The sequence below is a fragment of the Alternaria infectoria genome, assembly GCF_024043175.1.
Source record: "Alternaria infectoria strain BMP 0036 chromosome Unknown scaffold_3, whole genome shotgun sequence".
Classification (NCBI taxonomy): domain Eukaryota; kingdom Fungi; phylum Ascomycota; class Dothideomycetes; order Pleosporales; family Pleosporaceae; genus Alternaria; species Alternaria infectoria.
The window spans coordinates 1,711,069-1,729,544 of record NW_026250692.1 but is presented as its reverse complement, the minus strand read 5'-3'; the positions used below and the strand labels follow the sequence as shown (position 1 = coordinate 1,729,544).

The following is an 18,476-nucleotide window of genomic DNA, read 5'->3' as shown; positions in this document are numbered from 1 at the left end:
GCGATGGCCGCTCCCGCAGGCTGGCTAAAAAGCGCGTTTCAGATGAAGATCAAACCATGCCCAGCGTGCTACTTCTGCTGGTTCCTGCATCTAGACGCACCACACTGGGACGATGGACCAGCCACGAGTGATGACTTCAGCGACGAGGCTGGGTGGTGGTCACTGACGACATGTACCCGTGACGCACTGGCCGAATTTGCACGAAGCTGCAGAGTGATGTTCCTGCATTGGTAGCGCGGTTTGGGTGATCGATCCTCTGCGCGACACGATTGCCGGCCATCGAAGCAGTACTCGGAAGTAGGCAAACATGGTTCACATGCGCATCAGGGAATGGCTGTTAGTAGATTGGCAGTGAAGCGTGTCTTGACAGCGGACGGATGCGGCAAAAAGGAATGTCGAAGGTGCGCCGGACGACGGTTGTCCAGAATCCGACATGTCGTTCTGGCGACCATGGGACGACGGCGGCCGGCGGGCTTCTAGGTGGTGGTTAGAGTTGCGCCTCTGCAGGGCCGGCAGCGGTGGTGGTGGCACTCGGGCACATGACGATGGCCGCTGGAGGTGGGCTCGGGTTCCCTGCCAGGCCTCGAAGCTAAACTGACGCAAGCAGCGTGTTTTCCATGGCATGAAGCAGCGCGGCAGGCATCGGACCGCGATGATCGATACTCTAGATGGGCAAACTGGACGTCTGTGTCGCGAGGGCCTCGTGGTGGGCTGCAAGCGAGGGTTAAGGTTTTCGAGTGTCTGCGGCTGGCGGGGCTAGGCCGGAAGTGGCCTCTGCGCCGAGGGCGCGCAGGGCAGGCGCGGGCGGCGAGCAGCAGCAGGGAAGCAGGCACAGAGGCACAGACAGGAAGGCGCGAGCGAAAGCGAACAAGGCGAAGGAAAGGGCAGCCCGGCCGCCCAGGCACGCACCTGCCCCGGGCGCGCGTCCCAGCAACATGCGCCCGGGGAGATGAGCAAGGTTGGGGGATCCCAGAGCAAATTCAGAAGAAAAAGCCGCTTCGTCGAGGGCATGGGCGGCCAGGCCAGCACATTAGCCAACCTTTCGCGCTGCGCTCACCACGGCATGCACGGCCGCAGCACGAGTCGCCCGCACCCCTGCCGGCCAACCGGCCGCTGCGCTCGCCTCGGCGCCCCAATTGGCCGCGCTACCTGCACTGGCCAGGCCGCTGACTGGTGTGCGGAAATAGATCAATGTGAGACCACTAGCCTCCTGTTTCACACGCCCTCCGACACCTAAAGCTGCCGCTGCCCCCTCAGATTTGCGTTTCGTATCCCCCTCCCAGAGCTGTACCTTCTTGGTGAATTCTTGAGACTGCTATCTGAGGCAGGTTCCTCACGTTTTTATTATCCGCACCACCGTCGCGTTTTATTATCTATCCTTTTAAACATAGCCTGACACTCTTTCGTTTTCGATCCTGGCAGGTCCTCGTCGAGCCAAACCTCGTGTTCCATCCAACCCCAAGAAGGGCCACCGCGTCTGACGTTCCCACTTCAAACACCTGTACAGAGGAACGTGTTGCAGCGCACCATGTATCCATCCCAACACCACCAGCAGATGCCGCCACCCCAGGCACGCTCTGTCGCGCCCGAGACTTTTCTATTAGACCAGGACGCCCAGCAAAGCCTCCCGCCGGACAGTGTCGTTGCCCTGCAGCAGGTCGACAACCGTACGTGCCCGCGCATTGACCCAAGTCCTTGCATACTAACGCGCCTGCAGTCAAGTACTTCCTCATATCAGCACCCGTTGACTGGCAACCCGACCAATACATCCGCCGCTTCTTGCTACCAACAGGCGAATACGTCTCATGTGTTCTATGGTAAGCGCCCTGTTTGTCTCCAATTCATTCAAATTCTCACAGTCCGCAGGAACAACCTTTTCCACATCTCAGGCACAGACATCGTGCGATGCCTGTCATTCAGATTCCAGGCCTTTGGCCGCCCAGTCAAGAACTCGAAGAAGTTCGAAGAGGGCATCTTCTCAGATCTGCGCAACCTGAAATCGGGCACAGATGCTTCCCTGGAAGAGCCCAAGAGCGCGTTCCTTGACTTCCTGTACAAGAACAACTGCATCCGAACACAGAAGAAGCAGAAGGTTTTCTACTGGTACAGCGTACCCCACGACAGGCTCTTCCTTGATGCCCTTGAGCGTGATCTCAAGCGCGAGAAGATGGGCCAAGAAGCGACCACCATGGCCGTCAGCGAACCCGCTCTTTCCTTCGAATTTGATTCATCCCAGTCGCTCTTTGAGCAGCTCACCAAGGCGCAACAAACCAACTCATCGTCCTTCAACAACAACGTCCAGCCATCGTACCAGAGCACATCGCCCGACATGCAAAGAATGGACTCCATGCCCCCACCAACCATGGTCCCCGTACAGCAATCCATGCCCCAGATGCAGCAGCCAATGCAGCAACCAATGCACCACGAGGACCCCATGGCCCAGTACCACCAGCAAATGTCCATGCCACCTTCCATGCAGAACCCCGTTGTCAAGAGCCGGGAGCAGCGTGAGATGAGCCAGTCTTTCCAGTACGACCGCAACGGCATTCCTTTGTCTCAAGTTCACCAGCGCCACAGCTCCATGCCCGCATACATGGAGTACTCTCCTGCGCCGTCCTTTGTCTCTTCTCACTACGAGGACTACAGCACTCGCGGCATGTCTTTCGAGCCATTGACCCCACCTCAACACCAGATTGGTCTCGGTGCTGAGCCTGCTTACATTGCGAACGAGGACACTGGTCTCTACAGCGCTATCCCAGACCTTCCAGTTCCCAACACATTCAACCCTCTCATGAACATGCCACCATCAAACTTGATGGGCTCCGGCTACCCCGGCGTTTCCCGGCCATTTGCTCCTGGCAATGTCTACTCCGTCATTGAAGGCTCACCCACCTACAAGCAACGTAGGAGGCGTTCGTCCCTTTCCGCTGGTATCGCCGCTGCTGTCACCGCTTCCGGTGCAGGTGCTCACCAGGTTCACCGCCCAAGTGACCTGAGGCGATCAATGTCGAGCTCAGTCGTTCCCCTTGCTGAGGTTGATGAGTCAAACCACAACTCGCCCAACAGCACCAACGGTGCGAGCTACCCCCAGATGGGTGATCAGAAGCCTCACATGGACATGTCCCGCCAGGGTACCCCACTCAACACTGTTGAGGAGAGCCCCGAGCCGCAGTCCGCTTCGCTGCATCACGACGATCTCAACACTCTGGTCAACGGCGAGCTCTTTGAGAGCCCCCTCCAGCACAGCGCGGTCGCTCGTACCGCCGGTGCAGGAGGACCAGTTTTCCGACGCGCCCGCAGTGCCACCATGATGGAAATCGGCCCGTACCCCCAGAAGTCGCACTCCTGCCCGATCCCCACCTGTGGTCGTCTCTTCAAGAGATTAGAACACCTCAAGAGGTAAGCGCTTGCAATTTCCCCATCTTGCTATTTTTGTACCACACGATCACTCGGGCCTCCACTTTATTTGTTGTTTTGCATAGACGCTGACCCTGGCGCTTAGACACGTACGCACCCACACACAAGAACGACCATACGTTTGCCCGTTGTGCAACAAGGCCTTCTCGCGCTCAGACAACCTTGCCCAGTATGTACCCTGTTTACCGCCCAACCGAAAACCACATACTAATTAATTCATTAGACATCGTCGCACACACGAGCCCCGCGCTGACGGCGAGCCGCTGAGTGACTACCAAGAAGAAGACGACCTCGAGGGTGAGGAAGACCACCTCCACTCGCTCGCGGATGAGCTGTCGCCTGAGTCCGGCAACGAGTACCTTGGTCTGTCGCACTCCATCAACGACATTCCTGGCCCAGGACTTGGTATGACCATGGCGCCACCACAACACAGCCTCATGGCCGGTAGCCACTACTGAGCATACCCTGTCACGACGTCACACATGTGAAATGAGCATTTCGGCGCAATCAATGGCGCAGCCATCTAGAAGGATACCAGTCTGCTGTTTTTCTTGTTCATCTTCTTGTCTTCGCGTTTAATCTCTTAGACCGGTGTCTGTTTTCCTCTGTTCGGCATACATTCACGATGTCCGCACTGCATTTGTTCTTGCTTTTTCTTTTCCAGCCTTCGGAGCTAGGGGATGGTGATACCACCGGATTTTGGCTTTTTGAGGGGTTGGCTGACGACACAACACTACGAACATGAGTACCCCTTCTTTTTTCTCGTCTCATCGTTTCATGTTTTTCCCTTTTCTTCTTTCTTTTCCCTTGCGCTCCGATCTGTTTGCTCGTTGTCGTCGTTCAGCCCTCTGTTGGATATATCCTTGGCGGCATGGCTTGCTTTGTTGCAAAAGTTGTTTGATGGCGGACTGGGACACCATTTGAAGCGCACGCATACGCATATCGTCGATACATCTCTCGAATATGCAGGTAGCTTGGTGGTTTGCGTCTTCCTCTTCGTGAGGCGGCGTGTGTATAATATTGAAACTCAATGCAAAACGCATAACTGCACTCCTATGTCTTCACACGCTACTACCACCGTGACCTTTCGTATATTCGCTGTGATGACCAACACTCATACTTCACATTCAATTAGCACGCGTCACAGTATACTCTTAGAAACCAGCACTCAGGATGAAACACCACCACATCCCATCACGCATGCAAATCCCGAGAGACATACGATCAACACATCAAGAACATCATATCACAGCACATAACCATCATACCAACACCCCCCTTCACACAAATCACGCACCCCAGCAACCCGTCATACCAACACCTCATCCCAAATCCTTCCGTCTCACGTGCCTCGTCCCCCTGCTCAAACTCCCATCTCACCTCGCCCCGCCGCAATCCTTACGTCACACATGGCCAGCGCGCTTGTTTCAGAAGCGACTACGCCGTACAATTACACATCACCTCTCTTGCGAGCACGGTCTAGATTTTGGAAGGGACTGGGGGTGCGGAAGTCGGTGCTGCGGGTCCGACTGTGCCTCATTTGACTTGACTTGGGTGTGGCACGGTTGCGTGCGGGTTTGCGGGATGGAGACCGCGTCGGAGTCGGAGGAGGATGTCGGAGGGAGGAAGGCGGTGGAGATGGAGGTGGAGGTGGAGTAAGGGTGGAAGCCACATTGATCCACGCGGTGTGTGGACTTGCTGGTTCGAGGGAACGTTGTCTGTGCGTGGGGAGGGTGGGATGGGTGGGCATGGGAATGTAGGTGGTAGACTTTTGGACGATAGACACGTGGAGTGTGGGGCTGTACATATTGTCTTTTTATGAATGCAGTGCGAGGCGAGCGTTGTGGTATGTTAGCTTTTGAAGGATCAATGGAAGGCGAGCGTTGTAGATCATGAGGCTGTGGATGGGTCGACTGGGGGGTGTCATGGTGGTGTGAGCGGTTGGCTTGTCGATGCCGGCTTGAAGGCTTCGGGGGGCTGCGGTAGCGAGATCAATTGCCATTCAGCCACTTTGGAATCCTTTTTTGCTATGTCCTTTGATTACTGTCACTAATGCATACTTGCTACTTGGGCGTGGTCATCTGGGTATTTGAAATGGGGGGAATGTGAAGTTCAGTTGGCACGGAGTATCCAGCGGCCGTTGCCTCTGTGGGTTGGAGGGGTGGGAAATGGTACTCTTCGCCAATCGGCGATCTGGAGTTGCTGTATCTCACGGTTGGGCAGGTACCTTGCGCCAAAAAGCCGTCATGGGAGCACCCGTTCGGAGGGCTGCCGATTGGTACCTCTCGCTTATGGCTTGAACTATGTGCCAGCATGTCGTACGATTATGTGGTGTGTGGTGGGAAGAAAAAAATCAGGGTGCATGTGTAGCTTCGCGCTAGAAAGCTCGAAGAAGTATCCCTGAGCCTGCTCGAATGGGTGCTTTTTACGGGTGCGTCTCGCCATGTGTAGGCATGCTTTGCGGTACGCTTACGGGAGCGGCGTGTCCATGCCCCATGTTTTCTCTTTCCGGGACTTTGTGTCGCCGGCTGTAGGGGTGCAACGTGTGTGCGTTCAGGAGAATTACGCGCGGTCTGTGAGTGGTTGTGTGGGAGGTGATGTTGTGGCTGTAGCTTGCCGTTGCCGAAGGCAGGGTAATTTGCTTGTAGTTGTTCTTTTTGATGTAGCGATGTTACCTCGAGTCAGAGAATACACATGCGGCTGTTTCCTGAGTAGCTCCTCTACTTTCGGGGCGTCAAGTAGCCGACGCATCGTCCATGTTCAAGGGTGGCGGTAAGTTAGTAGGTCGCCACAAGAGGACGCCCTAGCTCCCGATGATTTGGGGACCGGAAACATCAAGTCGACGGTGTAATGTTGAAGTTGGTCTGAAGTGAAGACAGTGGCGTGATGGTTGTCGCTCCGTGGTTGCGCGATGTGGAAGATGCGCTAAGACAAAAGTCGTTAGCACGTGGTGCGCCTGGCGTGTTCCACCGCCTTTTCCCTTCCATTGCGCATGCCCACTCCACGAACCTCAACAGTGAGCGCCATTTGCCGTCTTCCCAATACGAGGTTCCTAGTATTCTGGGATATACACACGTCGAGTGTGTGTGCCTGTCGTAATGGAACAGCCTGGTTCATCCTCGGCCGCGCAGACGAAGCGGACCAGGCCAGCCTTACTGTACGTGTCTTTCTCGGGCGACTGAATCTTTCAATACTACATATTTATGACTTTTTTTCGCGTAAATCAGTAGTTGCGCGTAATCCTAGACTAAATTTGATGACAAGATCCCGGGACCAGACCTTCGTAACGATCAGCACCAGTGATGCCGACACGTACGAGGGGAAGCAGATATACCTGCTGCACAGAGAACTGCTATGCTCTTGTTCGGCTTATTTTGCTGGTGCATTTAAAGGGGGGTTTCGTGAATCTGAAGACAAATCGATCCATCTTCAGGATGTATCGGCCTCGACGATGAGGCTATTTCAATTTTGGCTGTTAAAACAGCCCATCAACTGGTCGACGGATTACATCGTTGACGAAGACGGCTCAAACAAAGTGTCGAAAGACCAACAAGGTAGATCGCTCGGCATCTTGTAGGGTTTCGATCTGACCAAGTGACTGACGAATGTATAGCCGACGCTAAACCTGCGCCTTCCGCGCCCATATCAGAGCCGCGTCCAAGTCCGTCGAAACCTGCGGAATGGGTAATAAGAGAAGGTGAGATCATCTCTTGGCCAGTGTCATAGAAGCTAATCCAAGAAGATTTTCTGTTCCAAATGAAACACCCATATCTGAAAACACTGCTCGGTCTATACGCTTTCGCCGACAAATATGATACGCTACTGCTACGACAGGATGTTATGACACTTCTGGTGGAACTCACGACTTACAGTCGGCAAAACAACGGTGTCAGAGATCAGTGGTCATCGTCCTTGGTCAGGACACTCTACGATGCTCTGCCCTCTACTTCTCCGCTTTGTCAGTACGCTGTCAAAACACGAGCGGTATATCATTATGAGAAAATGACCAAGGAAAGATACGAAAGATACCCACAATCGTTCTTGATCGATCTTTTGATGATAGCTGTCCCGATGAAAGGCCTCTCAACCCTACGAAATATTAAGGAAGAACTCTCTGACCCTTGCAACTTCCACGAGCATAAGGGTCATAAAGAAGCGATTGCGATCTGCAAGATGAGACAGCAGAAAGAAGGACTTTGGTTCTCTAGCTTTCTGCGAGCATGCATGAGCGAGGTTTACGATATGGAGGATGCCATGCTGGAGTCAAAGTCACACGCGCAGACGGAGGAAAACCCAAAGTATGAGCCTGACATGTTGGAAAAGAAAGAAGATAAGGCGATACCCTTCTCGGCCGGTGTTGGACTGCCATCAGATTCGACCTTTTCATTCACAATTCCCCGAGGAATGGATGGTAGGTCACAAATGGAACCACCCGTAAGCATTTGGGAAGATTTGGAAGCGTACGATGATTATGAGATCTTGCTCCACGGTGGCTGAGCTGAGACTGTCGTCATCTCACGCGTCGACCCGTCTCCATAGGCCTGCTCTTACCTGGGTCTATGAGTCGAGACCTTAACAAGTCCATGTGAGAGTGTTGACACCAGTCTGAACGACTACCGAGCTGCAATGCGTTGATTTTCTGTTCATGATCAATACTAGAACAGATGTTGCATGCGAAGATGGCAATAGGACCGAAGACGCGTCGAGGTCGCGCTAGTCTCAAATAGTCGCACGCGTCAAGCTTCAACACTTCCCGAGGTGCCCCGAAATCTCTGTTCAGCTCGTACTATCAGCACCTGTACCCAAACTATCCCTTCAGTCACAGCTCAATTCCCATATCTCTCCCCAAAACTTGCGAGCGAGACTGGATCAATTTGCAGGCCCTTTTCAAAGTCACCATAATAACCATGGAAAATGCTGCTAAGAGACCAGCCGAAGCCCAACTGACCAGCCATAAGTCCAAACGTCCGACATTCTCGTGAGTCTTATCATATCCAGCAAGCTCTAACCCGAATTACAACTATCGACCTCTTGATTGGTCAATCAAACTGATCCGTACCGATAGCACAATAAGCCAAGCGCACGTCACTGTTCGCCTTGATCTTGATGACATTGTCGTCACAGTTCACAAAGATATCGCATGTTTCTACTCTGGGTATTTTCGCAAAGCATTTGGGGGTCCCCTCCTCGAAACAGAGGTGTGGTCAATAAGTTTGCCTGATACCAGGGCAGACATATTCCGCCTGTACCAGGATTGGCTATACGCGCAAGCCACACGGCATGAGAACTCTACCCCGATCGACACTACGGAGACGGAGAATGCGAGGTATAGGAAGCCTAACAGCAACCCTGACTGGTTGGTTCCGAGAAGTACATTACTGCGCTACTTGCTGCTGCCCTTTACATGCTAATAGCATCACAGATTACCGCCAGGAAACAGCTATTTCAGCTTTCTACGGCGACGTATTCCTCCGCTTGTATGTTTTTGCAGAAGTTTATGACGTGCCGCTGTTGAGGCAGGACATTATGACCTTGATGGTTGACCTTGAAAGACCCACGGGTATTCTGTGTCAGAAGATCGACAGAGACGCCTTGGACAAATCTCTGCTCTCGAATTCGCCGTTCCGAATCTTTTTGCTAAAGTGGATGGCCTTCGTCTTCGTCGGTTATCCGTTGAACACCACGACTGCAGCAGACATCAGAAAATGCTTCTCTCATGATTGGCTTGCCGAAGTGATGTGGATTATAGCCTCCCAACCAAAAGATCCACATCTACGTGAGCGTTTGTATGACGATGTAAAGGATAGTTGCGCATTCCACGAGCACCAGAACGATTGGGAGAAGATTCTGTGTCGACGACATCAAGCCTTTGACACCCAGTTCTACACCAACTTTCTGCGCAATATATTCAATCTCGTATCCGATCTCGATAAAGAATACGGAAGTCCGGAAACAAAGAAAAAGAGAGAAAAAGCGAAAGCTGAGGAACAAATCAGGGTGAAGCTAGAAGAAGACATACAGTCCTCGGGATTTGAAAGCGCCGAGGAAACTTTGGGTGTAGAAGAGTGAACCGTAGATGTTCCTCTGACCATGCACGGACTCCAGCTTCGTTGGTAGCCTACCGTTGGCCCACGTAATTCGCTCTACCACTCTGCAACACTCCTTCGCGGATATCTTCCACGTACTATCTGCTGGACACATTGTAGCCCATCTCGATACCCATCACTTCAAGATTCATGGCGACATTCGCCTCTCCAGCCCGCCGTGGCGATTTCCTCTACTCATCCGTCCTCTACGCAGACCCTGGCAACGGAAACCACCACGGGCGCGCGAGCGTGGCCGAACTCGCGGCTCTCCTCCGCCCGGAAGCCCCTAATCTCTACAGCAAGGGTCGGAAGCCTGCAGTCGCGACACCAGCAAAAGATCAGGTGTGGCATTTCTACTCCGCCCAACTCATTCACTATGGACTACCGGTGACCAAGGACAAGAATGCGGCGAAAGTGCGACTCCTGAATGCTATGAACCAGTTCAAACTTGAGGTACCAGCGTGGGTTTTGAAGGTCGAGAGCGAACTGAAGGCTGAATGGGAGGCGGAGAACCGGAAGTTGAGGAAGAATGGTGGTGCAGTGAGCAAGAAGGCTTCCAAACCGAGTGTCGCTCGCGAGTCAGGTCTTGGAAGCTCTCAGGGTGTAAGTGGCGGCGTCAACGTCACTGGTAGGCTTAAAGACCCCTGATTTTTGGCGCTGCTAATCCTATCTCGTAGTCAATTTGGCCTTAGGAGGAGCGTCGCTTAGCCAGTATATGGACGCGCAGCAGGCGAGCAACAACATCCCAAGGAAGCCAGCGCCAGCCAAACGCAAGCGCGCCGGTAGTATCGTCTCTAGCCCGGTAGCGACACCACAAAAAGTTGCGAGAGTCAAGAAAGAGCCAGCGCCAAAGAAAACACTCGTCAAGAAGGAACCGACCGCCAGGCGATCTGTTCCCAACATCAAGCAAGAGAGCCGCGTCTCTGCGCCGCCGTCGACACCCTCACAGTCTCGCATCAAGCAAGAGCAGTACCAGCCTAGCCCCGACCGAATGTACCCATCACCCTATATCAAGTCCGATCCCTACCCAGACTACTACCGACCCTCGCCCTCCCTCCTCCTCAGCGGCACCTACTCCATCTCCTGCGAAACTGCCAGCTCCATCTTCAATGACTACAACCTCGACCTCACACTCGCCCGCGACCCCTCCCGCGGTATCTGGTGGGCGACATTCCGGTGGGGCGCCTGGGACGGAATTATCCAGATGAACCCTGGCCCTGGCGACTCTGATAGTTTAGGCCAGCCCTGTTCGCTTGGCTGGCGTCTTCGCGATCTGGAGACTGGACAGCTGACGTTTGGTCGCAAGTGCACGGGTTACATGACGTTCGCTGGTGATGGGTCGATGGAGGGTTGTTTGTATGAGGTGCCGGGTGTTGGGTCGTTGGAGTTTGAGGGTATGAGGGTTTCTGGCGGAAGTTTGGAGGATGATCTCAAGGGGGAGTGGGATGGCTTCGTTGCGGAGGCTTATCGGCGTTGAGGCTGATGCAGGCGTGAGTAACGACTAATCGTGCGAGATGTTCGTCATTGTGGAGACTCAAGAGCTTCTCTTCTGCGCTAGGAATTGCAGTGCACTGATTCGCCTATTCTTGGCTTGTTGCCTACTTTTACCAACATTGAGAAGATAGGCCAAGGGCGAAGTGGCGTATGTCGTCAGCACAGTAGCGTTCCATCTCTATTGGTGTATTCCCACGGAGGGCGATCAAAAAGACGTCTACTCATCTGCGCTACAGATTGCAGTGCACGTTGTGGAATATGCACGATTGGCTAACATAGCTACGTGTCCAGAAGAGTGTACGCCTCGTATCATCCCACTGCTGTTCACATGACCTGACCTCGGCTTTGGTGTAAAGCATCCTACTCAGCCCTGAGCACGGCACATCTCACTTCAGCAGCAGCACGCAATAAAAAGTCAAGTTCATTCAGAACATTTCGCAATTAGCTTGACAGCTACGTATAATACACTACAAGTTTCTACAAGAAAGGTCCAAAAGCCATCTCTTCTGCTCTTCCAAACCACTCGCTCTGGTATACCAAAAACTAAACAGACAGGACAAGCACCACCCAACGCCAAAGGCAAGACTACCGCGCGGCATGACTGTCGTCCTTTCTCTTAAACATGAACAACTAAGGCGTCAAGAAACATGACGCCGGGAACGCTGAAGCTATCTACTGAGACACAAAAGAAATCATATGCGTAGAGCATGTAATATCCGAAACGTCAATCGAGCTGACCCCCTAGCGTTGCCATGGACCACGGTCCTGCGGATGCCTTACACCGCTCGTCCAGTCCATAGGTCCGGTAGGTGGCCGAGGGTCGTGGATTGATCCTGGCCCTGAACTGGGTTGTGGTGGCGGTGGACCCCTCATATCTTGTCTTCCTCGCATGATGCTGTCCCTGTAGTGCGCATCTCGTGCATCTCGTTCGCGCATCTCACGTTCTCTTGAGTTTTGTTCAGCTTCTCTTCGCATATGCTCTTCTCGATTCATCGCTGCCTGGTGTTGAGCTTGAGCTTGGGCTTGCTCCTCGCGGATACGGTCCGTCATGCTGCGATCACGAGGATTGCGCATGAAGTGATGTTGTGGTTCCTCGGGAGGGCGCTGACCATAAAGAGAGTGGTTTGCTACTCCGAGAGACGAGTGCGGAGGATGCTGCAAAGGTGGAGGCTGGCCGTGCTCCGGCCTAGAAAGCGGAGTCTGTGAGCGTTGCGAGAGATATCCCCGATCTTGGGGTTGGTATCGCAGATCTTCATGCATTGGAGGACCTGGCGCACGTAGCGCGGGGTTGGAAAGCTGTTCACGTAGATAATCGGCCCTTTGAGACAACTCACGGCCGGTGTCGCGATCCGAGTGACGAGGATCAAAATCGTGGGCCTCACGAGGATCGCGAGGACGGTAAGGCTCCGTCAGTCTACTCAACCCTTGAAAAGGGTGGGCTGGATGCTCGTTGGGCGTTTGTGGGTTCGAGTACGATAGGTTTGCGTTTGAGGCCTGCGAATGGTCGTTGCGTCCGGATGAGTCCCTCTGCTGCTGTGCTATGTGGCTTGTCGACAGGTGCGGACTGGGCCGCATCCCCATAGGTCCAGGTGGCGGGACACCACTGCCCGGCGGATCAACTTGGGCGTATGGGTTCGGCTGCAGGATCTGTGATGATGCACTCAGTGCTTGCGCATGCTGTGCTGCAGTGGTGCTCGGAACACCATGTCGAGGCAACGACCCAGGTGGCCCACTCACGCTCGACGTGCGCGAATGCGGATTTGGAGAGTTGTTGAAGCCGGCAAGAGGTGGCGGTGTCGGGTTTTGACGTGGAGTGTTATGCTGGGAGAAGACAGAACGGTGATTGCTGAACATTCTATCGTTGACATTGGGCGGCTGAGGCAGGCCGGTCGGTGTTGAAGAAAGCGACGTGATCTGTGGAGTCTGAGACAACCCTCGGTGGAACGGCTGCTGGGCTTGCCAAGTATCGCGCAGACTTGGCCTACTTACTGACGGCTTGTCCTCAGTCAGGTCGATCGGCCTGTTTGATGTTGCGTTTGCAAGTGAAGACTGCTGAGCATACGATGCTGGACGGGTATACGGAGATTGAGCAGCCATAGAATCTTCGTAGAGCGGGCGTCTTGACGATGACGTGTAGCTTTGCGTCGTGGGAGGAGGAGGCGCGATTGGTGCTGATTGCAGAGGTGTAGAGGTATGCGATGGCGGACCTTGTTCGCTTGGCTTCTTACGTCTGGGCTCCTCAGGATCGGTGTCATTCAGTAAGGACATCAAGTTAGACTTGCGTGGTTCGACAGCCGGCTTTGTTACTGCAGGTGGAGGTGTGTTTTGCATAGGTGGTGGGCCGCGCTGAGGATGCTGTAATTGAGTGTGAAGCATCGCTTGGGGTTGAGCTGGGGGAAGGCTAACTGGAGGAGGATTTCTAGGTTCTTCTTTGACAGGCGGTGTAAGAATGGTCGACCGTGGCGGCAGCTGTTGCGCACTGTGGCTAGTACTATGACTCGGAGAATACACATCGGCCACCGTTTGGCTGAGCGATTGCGCTTGCGATGAGTGTCGAGAGTGCGAGAACGGCAACGGACGGTGTTCTGGTGATCTCAGCCCAGAGTTCGAACGTACTGGCGGCATGATCGGCGGTGCACCACCGGGAGCAAAAGGTCTATGCTGTGACATCTCCTGTGAGATGCGACGTGTGTGTTCATGAAACCGGCGCTGAGCCTCCTGCTCCTGCTGAACTTCAGGTCTACCCGCAACGTCTCGCTCCTGAAAGTGAAGTCCACGATAGAGAGGCGAGTGGTGTTGCTCTTGAACGCGAGGCTGTGGAGGCGCATGTTGTTGCAATGGCCGGTGTGCCTGTTGGTTGCCGGCAGGTTGTGAAGGTGGCCGGGACTCGAAACGTGGAGGTAGGTCTTCGGAAAAGTATCCAGCTCGTGGCCCTTGCGGCTGCGACTTATGCTGCGACATGGAGTGTTGGTGATGATGCTGCGGCGGTGCACGCTGAGGGGGAGCGGGCGGCGACTGCTGTGGTGGTATCGAGGGTACAGACGCCAGGCTAGTCTCTGGTAGGGCAGAATATCCGGGCGGAGGCACCATGGGCTTGCTCTGCACAGGTGCTTGGGCGATAGTGGAGAATCTCGAAGAAGGAGTTGAATGCGGAGGAGATAATTTTGGGTGCACAAGCGGGTTCGGAGGCGGAGACCCATGTTCAGGCGTAGGTGCGATGGGGCGGATAGGTCCCGCTTGTGTGCTCTCGTATCGTCTCTTGGGTGCTGGAGTCGGTGTTGGCGGTGGACCTAGATCATCACCTCGTTCCCTTCGAGCATCTGCCTCTTTTGCTGTCTGCTCCAAGTCTAGTTTGCCACTTTCGACAAGACGCAGATACTGGTTCTTGATCATAGTGTGCGTCTTGGTGCCCATATGGTTTGCAATTGCAATCCAGTCCGTGCCAAAGTGTGCAACATTCTTATCGAAGTCTTGTAACTCGGAGACGGACCAGTAGCTAGATGGGCCAGGTCTGGCACCAGCCTGTGTCTTCGGTCGATCCATAAGACTGCCAGGCAGGCCAGAAAGCTGCTGCAAATCTCCTGCCAGCATCATCTGATCCTCCATAGGGATAAGTGGCATGGGTATTGGCATATCATTCATGGGCCGCTTGCCAAGGTCGTCCTCCATCTTGACTCCCATGTTCTTGTCTTTACGATCGACCTTGACAGGTGAGCCTATAGGAACGGCCGCGAGTGGCGTATTCTTCGCCTTCCGGCCAACCTTGTCCTTCGCCGGTTTTCCACGCCGCATGGCCTTTTCTTGCGTGTCGTCGGCGTCAGTTTGCCTGCGTGCTCGGCCTGGTATGGGCATTCCTGTGATCGGGTCGAACTCAGTTTCGGTTGGGCCAAATTTGGGAGCCGCATGGCGTCGAGGCCGCCCAGTCTCAGTGACTGGTAAGGGCAAACCGTCCTCTCCTGGTCCTTCGGGTCGGTCCATGTTGGCGATAGCTCCACGACCACGACCAACGGCTCCACCACGCTTCCTGGGAGCCCGAGCTTTGCGGAGTTTACCCTTGTATTCTCTGCCCCATTTGGTAGCATAGTAATGATTGATACAATCCTTGTAGGTACGTTCGGTTCCAACTTCTTTGTAAAGAACTTCGGCCAGCTTACCCCACTTCTTTGCGTATTGATCCTTGTAGTTATGTACCATGACCCTGTGTTCCTCGGGGGTGAAGTCATCCTCTGGCGGCTCATAGTGAAACACGAAAATCCCTTGACCGGGTTCGCGTTGGAAGTTAGTGTCGATGAATCTTCTGCGCTGAGCCTCTGCCTCGGTAAGTTCCAATGGTAGATCGGCCTCCTTCTCCGGGTCAGCCATGGCTTTGCGTGGCTCTTTGTCTTTCTTCCCTAACTTTTCCTCTTCGGCAGTCTTCAAAGACTCTTTGATGACAGCTTCCAGATCAAGCTCAGTAGCCCATCGACTCGCGTGGCTCCTCCGGCCTGTAGGAGCGAGCGACCCATCCAGAATCCCTGTCATCGCAGCATTTTGTACATCGGGAGTGACAGCCTTCAGTGTTGGCTCGGCTGACGGCTGTCTATCCTGATCGTCTTGGTCACGCTCTTCGTCCAAGGGACGGATGGACACACGCCACGCTCTATATGCAGCTGCGTATCGTTCGAGAATCTGATCAGTGTTAAGCTCAGGCTCGATGCTCTTGCGTAATTTGCTTCGAATGGCGTTCATGATATCGTCAGATAGGTTTGGTCGGTCTTGCCCAATGTCCGATAGAGGCGTTGGCGGGCCTGAGCCTAGATAGGGCAACGAACTGAGGTCGGGTAAGGTTTCCCGCTCTGCAGAGGTCTCACGTCGTAGGCGAAGCGCCATCGTTGCGGGTGCAGCCGACCTCTCTTCAGTCTCCTCTTTGTCTTCCATCTCGACATCCTCGGACTCTTCCGCCTTAGGTGTCGGTAGATCTGCCGTGATACTCTCTGGAGCAGGTTGATTAGTGGTTGGTTCCACATGACGTGCTTGCACAGGTGAAAGATGTGACTCTTCCTGCTCCTGGGGAAAGGGTGTGCTTGTCTCTTCGACGGACACCACATCTGGCTGTGTTTGAGGAAGATGCTCGACATTGAGGCATGACAGCAGAACAATCTCCTGCAAGGGAGTTGTAGCGCGCAAGTGCGGAGCACTCAGATCGACCCGTTTGGCCTCTAGACGTGCTCGCTCTCGGTTGTATTTCGCCTCAGACTCAGCGAAGTCGTCCTCGTCAAGATCAAGATCGTCGTCAGAGTCTTGCAGAGCTTCCGGGGCAGACGACGCAGCCGACATGGGTGGCTTGGCCATTCGAGGTGACGCTTCTGCCATGACGACATCAGAGTGTCGCCTAGTCTCGATCGGAGTAGGTTTGGGTGAGGGCACCACAGGACGCTCTGCGGATACCGCACGTTCTCTCGGTCTTTCGATTTCGGGTTGAATGCGTGAAAATGACGGTGATACTGATTTAGCTTGTGTATTACGCTGGATCTGTGCAGCAGAGACGCTATGCTCGAGTCGAGGAGCTTTAGGGGCAGTACCGAACGGTCGTTCACGATCCTCAGCCGGGAATTCGCGCTTGGTTGGCACCGACGGTCGGCTCGAATTGAATCCAGGCCGTACCCATTGCATGCTCTTAGGACCGCCGCTCAATGGGCCTCTAGCGGGAGGAAAGCCAGGCCTGTCCGATTGCGGATAGGATGAAAGTGGCCTAGGAGCCATCGGAGTGCGGTCGGCTTTGGGGCCCGTAGGTATATTCGCTGGTAAGCTTTGCGGGGATGTGTTGATCGCAAGGCCTCCTCCGCCACCATTACGCGGACCAAACCCTGAAGGATTCGCACTGGGAGATGCATCTCGAGGTGTGTACTGTGGAAGAGTCGCCCTTGAGAACGATGGGGATACGTTGACTCGTGCCGCTTGAGGAGCTGTAGGTGGTGCACGCGGTCGTGCAGCAGGGCCTTGTGGAGGCGACTTCGCAGCACCTGATGGCGCAGTAGGAGCGGTTAGTGGAGCTGATGGTACCATCGTGGGAGCTTTAGGGGGCGCAGCCATTTGGGGCGAGATCGGGACCTTGGCAGTTACATTGTCTGAGCCTGGTACATCAGTGACCTGAGATGGAACAACAGTAGGAGGAATAGAAGGTGGTTCCATACGTGTTGGAGCCGGGTGAGACACTCTGCTCTCTTGCTTTGGTACCTCTCCAAGCAGCGGACGATCCGGCGCCCGGTCAGCTTTTGGCCCAGTGGGTGGTAGTGTCGAGAGGCCTGGGGGAATGGTTGCCTTTGGTGCAGTTGGGATTACTGCCGCCTTCACAGGAGTAACAGGAGCAGCAGGTGTGGCAGGACCGACAGAGGTGTTAGTAGTAGAAACAGGAGTAGGCTGAGCAGGCTTCGGTGGTGCTACTGTCGCAGCGCTTGGCTTGTTGTCAGAGATGGGCGCCCTCCAAACATTGGACCCACCGAAGGCTGGAATGGAAGCAGGAGGCGATGAAGCACGCGGAGCGTACCTCTCCCTGGACGCTTCAGCGCGGCTGGCCAGGAGAGCCTCGTCTTTCCCTGGCTCCCGCCGAGGATCCTTGGCAGAGAGAGGATCGATGGCAACAGAAGATCGTCTTGAGTAAGTATCTCCCTGAGGCCCTAGCCTGTCGGACGGAGAGGCATGGTGAGATGAGTGCGGGGTTGGCCCCGTAGGCGTACCAGGTAGATGCCTCAGATCAGAAGGGCCCGGACCTCGGTGTGTGTCCAACGCCCGTAGTCCTGGTTTCGCAGCACCTGCTGGGCCGATGTAGGAGTCGTACTCTCTGGGGAACCTCCGATCATCACGTTCTCTCCTGTCGAAATCGCGATCTTCCCGAATGTCTCGCTCCTGGCGCCGTGGAGGTGTCCGACTCCGCGGCCGATATGTCCGTTCTGGAATGCGATCACGTGAGTCGTGGTGTCTCTCCCGGTCATCGTTATGGAAGTTTCGACCGCGCCCAGAGAATCCGCCTCGTCCTCGGCCAATGCCTCCGCCACGATACGATGAAGCTGTACCGGGGAGTGGGGGGTCAGAGTAGGTGGAACCAGCGGAAGGGGGGCCGTCTCGTGAGTTTCGTCGTGCGCGATTGACATCCAAATCTCGCGGTACAAAGTCCCTCTGATCACGCGGATCTCTTGAGTCACGGATAGGTGAGCGCCTTGGTGGGGTCGGCCGTCGCTCGCGCCGATCAAAGTCGCGGTCTCGGTCGCGATCTGCCCTCCAGGAATTTTGGGAGTTGTGCGGAAACCCAGGACCGCTGCTTAATGGTGGCGCAGTACGTAGTGGTGTAGCTTCGCCTCGGCCAGCAAATCCTCGGCTTCTATCATCGCGTGGCGTTGCAGATGCACTTGATGGTGGACCCACTGGCGGGCCACGTGGCGCATCGGAAAGAGATTTTGGACCTTTCGGAACTTCTCTTGAGAAGCCGCCAGGCTCTGCATT

General features: G+C 54.7%; 3 protein-coding genes across 3 annotated transcripts; 2 read left to right on the top strand and 1 right to left on the bottom strand.

Annotated features, from left to right (window-relative positions):
* Positions 1-1,528: 1,528 nt before the first annotated feature.
* J4E92_002823 (uncharacterized protein) lies at positions 1,529-3,875 on the top strand (the record flags this gene model as incomplete). The annotated part of the gene is made up of 5 exons (XM_051494223.1): positions 1,529-1,667; positions 1,718-1,817; positions 1,867-3,399; positions 3,503-3,586; positions 3,641-3,875. 5 exons carry the CDS (start codon positions 1,529-1,531, stop codon positions 3,873-3,875), a joined length of 2,091 nt encoding a protein of 696 aa, XP_051355902.1.
* A 5,778-nt stretch (positions 3,876-9,653) lies between these two features.
* J4E92_002822 (uncharacterized protein) lies at positions 9,654-10,980 on the top strand (the record flags this gene model as incomplete). The annotated part of the gene is made up of 2 exons (XM_051494222.1): positions 9,654-10,131; positions 10,181-10,980. 2 exons carry the CDS (start codon positions 9,654-9,656, stop codon positions 10,978-10,980), a joined length of 1,278 nt encoding a protein of 425 aa, XP_051355901.1.
* Positions 10,981-11,738: 758 nt separating this feature from the next.
* J4E92_002821 (uncharacterized protein) lies at positions 11,739-17,168 on the bottom strand (the record flags this gene model as incomplete). The annotated part of the gene is made up of 3 exons (XM_051494221.1): positions 11,739-12,644; positions 12,987-13,352; positions 13,614-17,168. 3 exons carry the CDS (start codon positions 17,166-17,168, stop codon positions 11,739-11,741), a joined length of 4,827 nt encoding a protein of 1,608 aa, XP_051355900.1.
* Positions 17,169-18,476: the final 1,308 nt, after the last annotated feature.